Genomic DNA, 12633 nt, shown 5'->3' with positions numbered 1-12633 from the left:
GGCTTGATTTGTTATAACAGTGTCCGTTTTCTAATGCACAAATTACTTTTTCACTTTTAATGAAGGGTTAAAAATCTGATTAGATCCAGGAGTTTTTTCCAGATGAAGATTAAATTAGACTTGAACCGTAATTGGAGTAAGAGGAAGCTGTACTGGCATATGTGGAGGTCTGATGGCTAATTCCATAAGCACATCAGTGCAAGTCGTCTTCAGGCTCAGACGGACAGCTGCCATTTTGCCCTCACAATTGTAGCACATGTATGCATGAAAGTGTGACTCTGACTGACAGTAAAAGTACCATTGATTTGTACCAGAATCATAATGGTTTTAACACGCCTTCATGAGCTTTACTGCATGCATCCCAAAGACATGCTGTTTATAGTTGATTGTCTACTTTACAATTGCCCTGTATTTGTATGTGTTAGAGTGTGTGTGTGTGTGTGAGAGAGAGTATAAGTGTGAGGGCTGCCCTGTGATGGACTAATGTCCTATCCTGTCATGTCCTAGCTCACAATGACCTGTACTGACAGGAGCTTTTAAAGGTTCAAAAGCCTCCATCAGTTTGACAAATAGCTGCCTGTGTTGGGGGATGGGTAGAGACAATCTTCAGTTTTCCACATGCCAGCGACTCCCTGGGGCTTCTCTGAGCTCCTGTGGGTTCAGATTTTTAACCCTGTTTCAGCTAAATCATACCCCCAGTGGCAGTGCACTGATTGGCAATTGGCAGAAAATATATTCCAAAATGAATGAATACATAAGATTCTTTGATACAGCCTTCCACATGGCTGCAAGTGTCTGCCTGGATTTCTGATTGACTGTGCAATGGGAAGGCTCTGCTGCAACTGTCATACTGCCAACTGACATCTTCAGTACAGCACAGCTACAAATTAGGGCAGAATACACACCAGGAGGTGACATCGAAATAATGTTTTATCATATGGTCTTGTTCCAATCCTCGTGATTTGATTTTAGAAGGGTATTGTCTGATTGTCAGAAGAGCATTTAAAGATATGAAACGGTATGGCTGAGCTTCAAAATCTGCTACCTAACTTTATTTTCACCTTCTGTTTTTAGTTTCCATTGTTGTTTTTGTCATTGTTGTTTCTGCTCTGTGCCATAATTCATAATACTACAGCTGGTAGATGCTTTGCTGCTAGAATTCCTGATTGTGCTCACCATTCTAAATGGAATCGTGAGCACATTCAGGAATTCTAGTAGCACAAGTATCTACCAGACATAGTGTTATGAATTGAAGGGTCACAGAAATCCAGAGAGAGATGCACCTCCAATCAAAAGGTTTTTATTACAAGCAGTTGCATGGAAGAGGTTCAAGAGGCATTCTCAAGAACAGTCTTAGAGCAGTTACAAACCACAGCCACTTTTATGCAGACCAAACAGGAGAGAAAGATAACAGGCCCACATGTCTGTCCCATGATGAGTGGAAGCTCTGTTTCTGCCTGACTGTCAGGAAGAACCATACATGGCTAAACCGAGGAAAATTTAAGGCATATGTAATGTTTAATATAAGGGGTGTTTGTACGATGTATCAAGCCCAAATTGCTGGTGAAAACAGTTCTTATCAAACATCTATTAGGTATCAGGGTTGAACTATGCCATATTACCATAGCACAGTAAGACCTTGTCTATACAGACACACAGGGAAAGAAACACAGTTCTTCATGAATCTAGAGGTGATCTTTAACAGGCGAGTATTGTCAGCTTCCAAATCGTTGGTGAGCAAAAAAATTGAAATATACTATAATAGCACAACTAGCACTACATTATATTTCTGCAGCTTATTGGGTTATTCAGGTCTGCAAGTGCATGTCAGTAATAGCTAACAGAATGCATTTTACACTGAAGCTCTAGAGCTGTTAAGCAAGAATAATATGATGAAGCTGCCAGTTACTGAGTGTGGAGATGATGTTTGAAGTGTGGTGGCTGCCTGCCCGGATTGGCCAGAGTTGTGCTGCAGTGCTACAGCCTGTTCTGAGCTCAGTATTAAGTGTGCCATTACCGAAGTTTACACCAGAGGGTAGAAGGGACCTCGCATATGAAATTGGCAAGCCTTATGCTACCATGGGATGGAATTAAAAATAGATTTCTGTATTTGATTAGAGCTGTATGTTAATGTTGGAATCTGTCAGCTGGAAATGTTTACTTACAACTATACTTGAAGCCTTTCATGTTTATTCATGGACAGGGGAAAGCTTGCATTTCTTGCCATATTAAATTAATAAAGGAAACCAAGTCCCTCCTCTAGAGAAACTTAATTTTCTTTAAAAGGCCCACAAAAGCATGAAAGTTACATAATACGTTAAAAACAGACTGTGGGAATATAGGGGGGGCAAACAGGCCATAATACATTGGTTTGTGTATACAATATCAGTTTGCGTGCATACTATATCGGTTTGCATGCACACTATATTGGTTTGTGTGTGTACCATATCGGTTGTTCACGTGACTCAAGTGGGAGGGGCAGGACTAGGGACAAAGGGAAATCAAGGCGGAAGCACCAGTGCAAGCTTTGTCCTCAATCAACACATTACTGAATGACTTAACCATGTCATCTGAGCAAGATGTTATAGGTTACTCTTTAAGTATTGATCACACCGTGTCCATGGTTGACTCTCATGACGCGCCGTTTGTGTCATACATAATTGTGTGCACGCAATAGGGCTGTATCAAAGTGTACATTTTTACCTTATTTAACCAATTTATACCACATCACCGAACAAAGGTTCAAAGCTTCATTGGTGAATTTGCATAATGTATCGATGACGTCACATTAGCTACTAGTGTATAGATTTTATTTATTTATTTATTTATTTTACAGACAATCCATATAAACAAAATAAACATCACGTTGTAGTATAAAATAAGTTTTCTAGAACAGTAACAGTAATCATGTTTTTATTTAATTTTTACAAGTACACGGTTTCATGTAGGTATTGATTTTGCTTGCATTTAACATGTTAACCTTCCTAAGCACCTTCCTCATAATAAACTGTATGATGTATGCATGTTGTTATTTATTTCTTAGCTTATCCAGGCCATGTTTTATTCAATTCAGAAAAAGCGAATCGTTGTGAACCCCTTGATATACCTCAATGTTCAGTAACATTAAAAAAACACAACTATACTGAAAGTAGTAAATACTAAAGACACCGGAACATGGTAACCTTAACATTTGGGTTAACTATAATAGGGACTCCCTTCTACATTTCAGAGTTTGTGTCAACATTATATATTTTTGGTTATATTATTCTTATTAATAATACAAATATTAATGGGTCAATTGCAATGAACTTACAGAGTTAGTTCAGAGCTGCATACTAAACACGGGATCATCTCCAGTACGCTGCTTTCAGTTCTTTTCAATCGACCCATTAAGCCTAATAAATAATGCATAATAATATAAACTCTTGTTGGTTAAATGATCCTGGAAATTGCTTGTTCCTCCGTGATATACCAATTTTCAGTTGCACAGCTTATATTAAGCTTTCTGGTGGTCTTCTGTGCATTTAGCAACACATTCCAAACAGCAGATGTTTTTTGAAACATTTTTGTTTTACGTTTCCATTATATTGCAGAACACTGTATATTGCTGTAAAGATGGTGGATAAAGAAACAATAACTCAGAGTTGTCCACAGGCATGCTGGCAAATGGGGGATAGTGCTCTTTTAGAAGTAGAAAAAATATATCAATGTAATTATATATTTTCAAATTATATTGTTTAAATCTGGTCCAACGCCTACTGATAGGACAGTGGCAATTTAGTGGCTTTTTATGACTGTTTTAATGTAGATAGGCTATGTGGGACATATGGTATGGAAGTATGGATTAGTATTGTAACGCTTGTAGGGGTTTCCAAGCAGTAGACCCAACTCGTCATTGCGGGTGCAACAACAAATAGTTTTATTTATTATTACTGCAGTACACAAATATCACAGGGACTAAACACACATTCATACTTAAAAAGTAATCTGTAATGTCGTGCTCAGATTACATGGTTATAAGTCATTCAGTAATGTGTTGCTTGAGGACAAAGCGCGTACTGGTGTTTCACCCTTGATTTCCCTTCGTCCCTTGTCTTGCCCCGCTAGGGCTGGGTGATTTGGGGAAACTATCGAATTGCGATTTTTCTGACAGATATTGCGATTGCGATTTGATTTGCGATTTAATTTTGTAAAGTCAAGCTTCAGCTCAATATTCTCAATAGTGTGCAGCACACACTCTAAATTAGAGAACAACATGCCTTTAACTGTAGACCCTCTACTGCCTTGTAGTCTAGTACAGGGGTCAGCAACTAGGTGTGGCCTCGGGCCAATTTTGTCTTTAGCGAGGTAGTGGGTTATGGCGTTAGTTATCTCCTGGTGCCTTCATGAGGTCTTTTCAAATGGTGTAACAGCCGCAAACGACTCTGAAATTGTACTTTGCTGTTGCTTACTACTAGACTGAGTGTCACTGGCAGGACTTTCAGTCGACTTTTTAGCAACGTGCTCCTCAAATAGCCGCCTGCGGCGCTTTTTCAAGTGCTGGTGCAGGTAGTGTATTCACACGGGTTGTGTCAACAATTCCGCACAGCTCTTGCAAATGACCTTTTCTGTTCGGTGTCGGTCACTTCGAAGACAAAATAATCCCATATTATCGAAGTGCTGTTTGTCTTTGGTATTAATCCACTTTATGATCGCTGTGACTCTGCAGACGCCATAATCCTACTGCACCGCGCTTTCCCGTTTGTTTTTAATGGGGGCGTGTACGCAGTTGGCTGGACAGCACTGATTGGGCAGAACGGAGGTGCGCTCACTCTATTGGTTAGTAAGACTGCCACACAAAGAGGGCAGTCATGCTTTTGCTCTGGGACAGACTCGCTGCATATTTTTCATATCGCATCCACATCGCAGCCTTTGCGATTAGCTAATCGGAAAGTTTCAAATCGCGATTGCGATTCGATTTCGATTAATCGTTGAGCCCTATTCCTCGCCCAGTTGAGTCATGTGAACAACCGATTTGGTACACACACAAACCAATATAGTGTGCATGCAAACTGATACAGTACACATGCAAACTGATACAGTATACATGCAAACTGATATAGTATGTTTTCAATGTATTATTGCCTCTTTGGCCCCCATAGGAGAATATTAAGCTTTTTAACTTAAACTGCAAGCAAATCCTACAGCTTCATGTGATACATGATTATAGCTGGTTTCCTTTTATTGAAAAAAATCTAATAAGTCCTTATATGTATCCATTACAAAACCACATCAAACAAATCTGCACTAAACTCAAAAATAATAATAGTGGAAGAAGGCACCATTCAACGCATTTCACACCAGTTCCCCACTGCCAGACTCAGAGCAGTACGGCAAGCCCATCTAGACAAAAACAATAAGGACTAATCTATGTAACACTGATGTTGTTAATCAGCCTTACCCATTTAGATGCGTCTCTTACAGCATGCTATTTGGTATGACTGTAAGTGCGTAAATGCAGCCAATACAAACCAACACATTCTGTATGTTAACTCATTGTCTGTATTCTATTAATAAAATAGATTTTAATAGCTACCCAAACACCAAGGTGGTTTGCATGCTTCAGTATGACTCCGGACAATGGTTAACTAGTTTACTGGAGCCTCACAACAGGCAGGGATAGGCCCTAAATTGCAAAATGTCAGGTGTGTATCTTTTTGTTTTGTTTTGTTTTTTAGCGCTCTGGTGCTGGCAAATGTGTTTTTTCTTCACTTCAATTGTATCCTGTGTGCTGCCTAACCCTGCTGTGTTTAATGAGTGCCCTGAATCGCACCTGAGCTCTGCAGTTCAGCATCAAACTATTGATGGTTCTCCACGGGAATAGCCGACTCAGCAGTACATTCTACTCGAAAAAATAGTCTGAATTGAAGCAATGGCTGTTTACAGGGGCCCATCTGAATCCCCCGAAAATAGGACAGACACTATTTGACTGTTATGGAGGAAACCCGTGTCATATTTTCACCTGTACCCCAGTTACAAGCTGTGATTTAGTTTCCAATCTCACTGGGCCCCTATCTTAAAGGCAAACACACAGAGATGTTTGTCTAAAGTGAACACAGTGTTTTCTATTCTTAAAGTGTAAAGCAATGTGATGCAGGCATACAAGGCAAGAATGCTACAGCACTGGCACAGTAAGGACAGATAAACAATATCTGTTATCTTAGAGCTCCAACATTCTTTTGAACTCTTACAATGGGAGTCAGCCTTATATACACTTAATTACTCCCTTTCTCTCGTCCGAATTAAGACAGTCCTATCATCTTCACAACACCTACCTGTAAGTAATTCAGTTGTATGAGTATTTTATAGTTGTGGTGCATTGCTCCCCTCCAGGCCATGTAATCACATCCTACTGACTTTTTTTGCAAGTCCCATGTCAGTCCCTTCTTACAGAATGCAATGCTGTGAACAAAATATTAGCATACAACTGAGTTACAATTACAGACCAATGTGAAACATTAGTCAGAGTATATATATTAGATATTGAGGTCAGAGATAATGTGATTGTGTGATTGACTCTCTCTTACAGCCGCGGCCAGTGGCAGGGTTCCGTGGGACAGTTCGGTACGCCTCTATCAATGCACACAAGAACAAGGTAGGTAATGCCTCAGAGACCAGCACTCCCCCTTTCTTTCAGCCTTTTACTTGTCTGAATTCTGCCCACTCTTATTCTGTCATCTTTCCAGACATTGTTGAAAGGCTTTCTTCTAACAGCTTTGTTCCATGCTGCTTCCAAAGCATCGTCTTGCATGGTTTAAAAGGTGGGTTCTGGGAGGGTCTGAGTTCACAAAGAGCATGAAAAATGCCTACTCTGCTCTCTGTAACATACACTAAGGGATCTTCCTTAAAGGACCTTCAAGATTATGCCACATTGTTTATAGCTTATAGATGCCATATTATTGTTAGACAACCTGCCCTTAAAATTTACTTGAATAATTGGAAAAAGGTATCCTCGAACCAGCTAAGGTTGATATCCCGGGTTCCCTTATGAATATCTGTTGAATCCCTTACAGTTTTTCAAAATAATTGTCTGAGTAGATGTGGGACAAAAGTGGGCAGAATTCACTGTCTGAATGATAGAAAGTTATGTTCTTTTGAGGTGTTTTAAGTGATTTGATGATCGAAATTTAGATTTTTCCAAACAAATGCAAGATCTACAACATCTAATTGGGCTTTTATAAGAACTGTCCAGGCTTAAAGAGAACAGTTTGAGCAATTCCTTAGTGGAAAAGAGCTTAAATGTGTGCATGTGTGTGTGCTCCTACAGGAAATGGGTCGACACGATGACCTCTGGTCCCTGTTCTACATGCTGGTGGAGTTCATTGTGGGCCAGTTGCCCTGGAGGAAGATCAAAGATAAGGTATATAACAGTTTGTTAGACTCCATCATTATCACTTAACTTTTCAAAATTAAGAATCTATTGTATGTGTAAATGCAAAAACATGAGCTGGTTGAGATTGATTGATTGGTACATTTCTACCAACCAAATATTCCTAATGGACTGAATGGCCAGCCTTCTGTTGTATGTCATGCTTCTCAATTTGTGTTCTTAAGGTCTGATCACTCCCTTCTGTCCCCTTGTAGGAGCAAGTTGGGAAACTGAAGGAAACCTACGATCACCGGATCATGCTGAAACACCTTCCCCCAGAGTTCACCATCTTTCTGGATCACATCTGTAGCCTGGACTACTTCAAGAAACCCGACTACCAGGTAGCAACTCCCAACACAGCCAGTCACAAACTCCCAACACTGCAACAGTGCAAAATGTTGTAGACAAGACTTACGTGTAAGAATTTGACAATATGGCTTAGTTAAATGGGAAGCCTGTCTTGGTGAATGATTATAAGGGTTCCACCTCATTGCACCATCCCAGGACTATCCCCCTACCAAAGGCCAACTTGATATGCTATCAGTCAGTGCTAGTGACTCACGTAAGCTTTGGTCAAACACTGCATTAGTATTCGCTTTTTCTTATATTGGTAAGTACGTTGAAATAGGGCACTGAAATCTAGTACACAAGGTGTTGTCGTGTGGAATGGACACAATTATAACTCTTTTTTTAATTGGATGACAGAAAAGGGCATTTTGCTTTGGGTCCACTCAGTCCTGTTAGGGCCTCATCGGTAATCCAAGTCAAAGATTGTGAATGGCATAGTCCAGTCTGAAACTGTGCTACCGGGACTATGGCAATGAACATGCTCGCCAAGCAGTTTTCACTGATAGAGCCACTTGGACCTCTTAAGAGGCTTAAGACTTATTAGGCCGGGCCAGTGTTGACTCAAATTAGTCCGTCTTTTTTCTGACCTTGTACACATTTGAGGTTTTAGGAGGCCTAAGTGTGTTCACATATGCAACTGAAAAGGTGGCCTAAACTAAATGCATGCTGGGAATTAAACAAATCTGCTAAAACAAACCAGTTACGCATGACATTAGGTATGCTTACAGGTGTATGCGATGTATTTATATCTAAACTTATTAATATTGACCTAATCACTTCTATATTTTCTTTGTAAGTAATCTTAACTCTTTGGAGCCGACACTTTCTAATAAAATTTTAAAAATACATTACAAAACGTGTCGGTTTAGCAGCAGGGTTAAGTGGGGATTCAAATTAATATATTTCCCTTTTCAAATGTCTGTATCTTTGGTTCTGCAAGTCTAAAAGTGCTGTTATATAATTCACCCAAAAGTGAAGCACATTTAGTAGAATATCTACATTAAATCAAAGGAAATCGTATGCATTGGTAATCTTGATAAATATTGATATTTATAATCTGAGTTGTGTATTACATACATACACACCCATACAGACAGTATATACACTCACCTAAAGGATTATTAGGAACACCTGTTAAATTTCTCATTAATGCAATTATCTAACCAACCAATCACATGGCAGTTGCTTCAATGCATTTAGGGGTGTGGTCCTGGTCAAGACAATCTCCTGAACTCCAAACTGAATGTCTGAATGGGAAAGAAAGGTGATTTAAGCAATTTTGAGCGTGGCATGGTTGTTGTTGCCAGACGGGCCGGTCTGAGTATTTCACAATCTGCTCAGTTACTGGGATTTTCACGCACAACCATTTCTAGGGTTTACAAAGAATGGTGTGAAAAGGGAAAAACATCCAGTATGCGGCAGTCCTGTGGGCGGAAATGCCTTGTTGATGCTAGAGGTCAGAGGAGAATGGGCCGACTGATTCAAGCTGATAGAAGAGCAACTTTGACTGAAATAACCACTCGTTACAACCGAGGTATGCAGCAAAGCATTTGTGAAGCCACAACACGTACAACCTTGAGGCGGATGGGCTACAACAGCAGAAGACCCCACCGGGTACCACTCATCTCCACTACAAATAGGAAAAAGAGGCTACAATTTGCACAAGCTCACCAAAATTGGACAGTTGAAGACTGGAAAGATGTTGCCTGGTCTGATGAGTCTCGATTTCTGTTGAGACATTCAGATGGTAGAGTCAGAATTTGGCGTAAACAGAATGAGAACATGGATCCATCATGCCTTGTTACCACTGTGCAGGCTGGTGGTGGTGGTGTAATGGTGTGGGGGATGTTTTCTTGGCACACTTTAGGCCCCTTAGTGCCAATTGGGCATCGTTTAAATGCCACGGCCTACCTGAGCATTGTTTCTGACCATGTCCATCCCTTTATGACCACCATGTACCCATCCTCTGATGGCTACATCCAGCAGGATAATGCACCATGTCACAAAGGTCGAATCATTTCAAATTGGTTTCTTGAACATGACAATGAGTCACTGTACTAAACTGGCCCCCACAGTCACCAGATCTCAACCCAATAGAGCATCTTTGGGATGTGGTGGAACGGGAGCTTCGTGCCCTGGATGTGCTTCCCACAAATCTCCATCAACTGCAAGATGCTATCCTATCAATATGGGCCAACATTTCTAAAGAATGCTTTCAGCACCTTGTTGAATCAATGCCACGTAGAATTAAGGCAGTTCTGAAGGCGAAAGGGGGTCAAACACAGTATTAGTATGGTGTTCCTAATAATCCTTTAGGTGAGTGTGTGTGTGTGTGTATATATATATATATACACACACACACATACAGTGCCTTCACCACCCTTGGCATTTTTCCAATTTTGTTGCCTTACAACATGGAATTAAAGTAGATTTTTTGGGGGTTTGATTTACACAATATGCCTACCACTTTGAAGAAACAAAATATTTCTTGTTTGTTTCACAATAAAAAATAAGACAAAAAAAAAAATGAAAACTTGAGTGTGCATAATTATTCACCCCCCCCAAAGTCAATACTTTGTAGAGCCACACTTTGCAGCAATTACAGCTTCAAGTCTCTTGGGGTACGTCTCTATAAGCTTGGCACATCTAGCCACAAAGATTTTTGCCCATTCTTCAAGGCAAAACTGCTCCAGTTCCTTCAAGTTGGATGGGTTCTGCTGGTGTACAGCAATCTTTAAGTCATACCACAGATTCTCAGTTGGATTGAGGTCTGGGCTTTGACTAGGCCATTCCAAGACATTTATGCCTTGGTTCCACTGGCTTAAACATCTGTGCCGTGCTGTGCCCTGCCGTGCCATGCCGTGCCGGAGTCCCAGAGCTTTTTTTGTAAAACCAGGCCATTGTGAAGTCCGTCCCTCTCATGGGAGGAACAGAGCGATTTGTGGGTTTGGTTTGTGTTTTGTTTTAAAAACAATGACAGAGAACAACACTACGAGTGATATAGCCTGACGTGGAAAGGACTTTTGTGTCTATTTTATTCTTTCTGCTTTACATGATTGTAAACAGCGTAATAAATACACGTGTATAGCTAAATGTGTATAGACAACATTATATTCAGACAAGCACGTTCCCATAAGAATCCGTTTCCATGTGCAACAATAATACTAAATAGCAAATATGTATTATTATTATCGTCATAATTTGTACTAGCATATATGTATTTTAAACGGCACAGCGTGACTCCCTTAACTTATTACTTTTTCAGCAGATTTGTAACTGCAAACAATACTTTTTGCCATATTTATAATTTACTTAGCAGACGTCCTTAACCAGGGTAAATTACAGTTGAAACAAAATACACGTTTCACGATTAATGATCCAGCTACAATATAACAGGTTATAATTGAACTAAAGTGTGCACGTTTCAGTCATGGTGTTTATGGACTTATGGACGCATTTATTAAACCAGTCCTTAATGTTTTAGGGGGAACCCCAGATCTGCTGTATTTATTTATTCATTCATTTAACTTGTAAATGGGCACACATTAATTTAATCGTGTTCGCCTTCATACTGATTGTCTCTGCGGATTGTCCCTGCACACCATCCACAAAACTACTGAAATACCATCCAGTTGTTCATAAAATATTAATATCGGCTGCTACCGATCCGGTTATTATCCTTCAGTTTATTTTTAACTAGTCACGGCACTGTACCGGTCCTGTGAAATGCAAGTTTTTAATACACTTGGATATTAACTGTAAGAAGTCATTGTTTCTGTACGTGGATTTCACTTCATGCTGCTAATAAAACTGTAAATTCTTCCTGATCACACACGGCCCTTGAGATGATCCCGTCCGACATAATGTAGCTGATCTCTTCCCTGTCTGTCTGCCCTCCTTAATGCCCTCCTTGCCTTGTCCGTGGCATCAGACCACCGAGGCAGCCCTCTCTTGGCAGGTTTGTTGTGCCATATTCTTTCCGTTTTTTAATAATCGATTTAATGGTGCTCCATGGGATGTTCAAAGTTTCTGATATTTTGATCCCTGATCTGTACTTCTCCACAACTTTGTCCCTGACCTCTTTGGAGAACTCCTTGGCCTTCATGGTGTCGCTTGCTTGGTGGTGTCCCTTGCTCAGAGGTGTTGCAGACTCTGAGGCCTTTCAGAAAAGGTGTATATATACTGAGATCATGTGACAGATCATGTGACACTTAGATGGACTTTATTTTACTAATTTCTGAAGGTAATTGGTTGCACCAGATCTTATTTAGGGGCTTCATAACAAAGGAGGTGAATACATATGCACGCACTACTTTATTACGTTATTTTTTTAATTTCCCTTCACCAATTTGGACTATTTTGTGTATGTCCATTACATGAAATCCAAATAAAAATCAATTTAAATTACAGGTTGTAATGCAACAAAACAGGAAAAACACCAAGGGGGATGAATACTTTTGCAAGGCACTGTATATATAATGATGTGAGCTAGTGAATTGTATCAGTACATTTAAGGCTAGATCGATATGACTGACTGAAATTCAGACAATACAGAGAAAATACTGCTTGTCTTGTGAAGTCGTGTAAGCTCTTTTGGTGCCTGTATTTACTTTTGCATTGGCGAGAAGCATCTCCAGACACTCGAGTCTCTGGGGGCAGGGTTTGAGTTGGGTCACACACTGACGCTTTTCACCTGGCCCAGGGCCGGGTGTGTTCATATTTACATTTAGGTCCCTTTTTGGCAGCCTAAAACAAGATTTAGGCCGCATCAAAAAGCTGGACTAGTTTTCACCCGGTCCAGGGCCGCCTCAAAACTATGAGCCCATTCATATGGCGGTCGCCATAAATCTCAAATGTGAACGGGGTCTAGGGTAACC

The 12633-nt window shown here is 40.2% G+C and overlaps 1 protein-coding gene across 2 annotated transcripts in view; it reads left to right on the top strand.

Moving 5' to 3' along the window:
- Positions 1-12633, top strand: part of LOC136716739 (tau-tubulin kinase 2) — an 81507-nt gene that overhangs the window by 47015 nt on the left and 21859 nt on the right. For both annotated transcript variants that reach the window (XM_066694097.1, XM_066694096.1), the window contains exons 7-9: positions 6569-6634; positions 7307-7399; positions 7624-7749. In XM_066694097.1, the coding sequence (XP_066550194.1) occupies positions 6569-6634; positions 7307-7399; positions 7624-7749 (285 nt within the window). The remainder of the gene's footprint in view (positions 1-6568; positions 6635-7306; positions 7400-7623; positions 7750-12633) is intronic.

This window comes from Amia ocellicauda, chromosome 21 (genome assembly GCF_036373705.1).
Source record: "Amia ocellicauda isolate fAmiCal2 chromosome 21, fAmiCal2.hap1, whole genome shotgun sequence".
Classification (NCBI taxonomy): Eukaryota; Metazoa; Chordata; class Actinopteri; order Amiiformes; family Amiidae; genus Amia; species Amia ocellicauda.
Note: the sequence above shows the minus strand (reverse complement) of the source record. Positions and strands in the feature narration are given on the sequence as shown.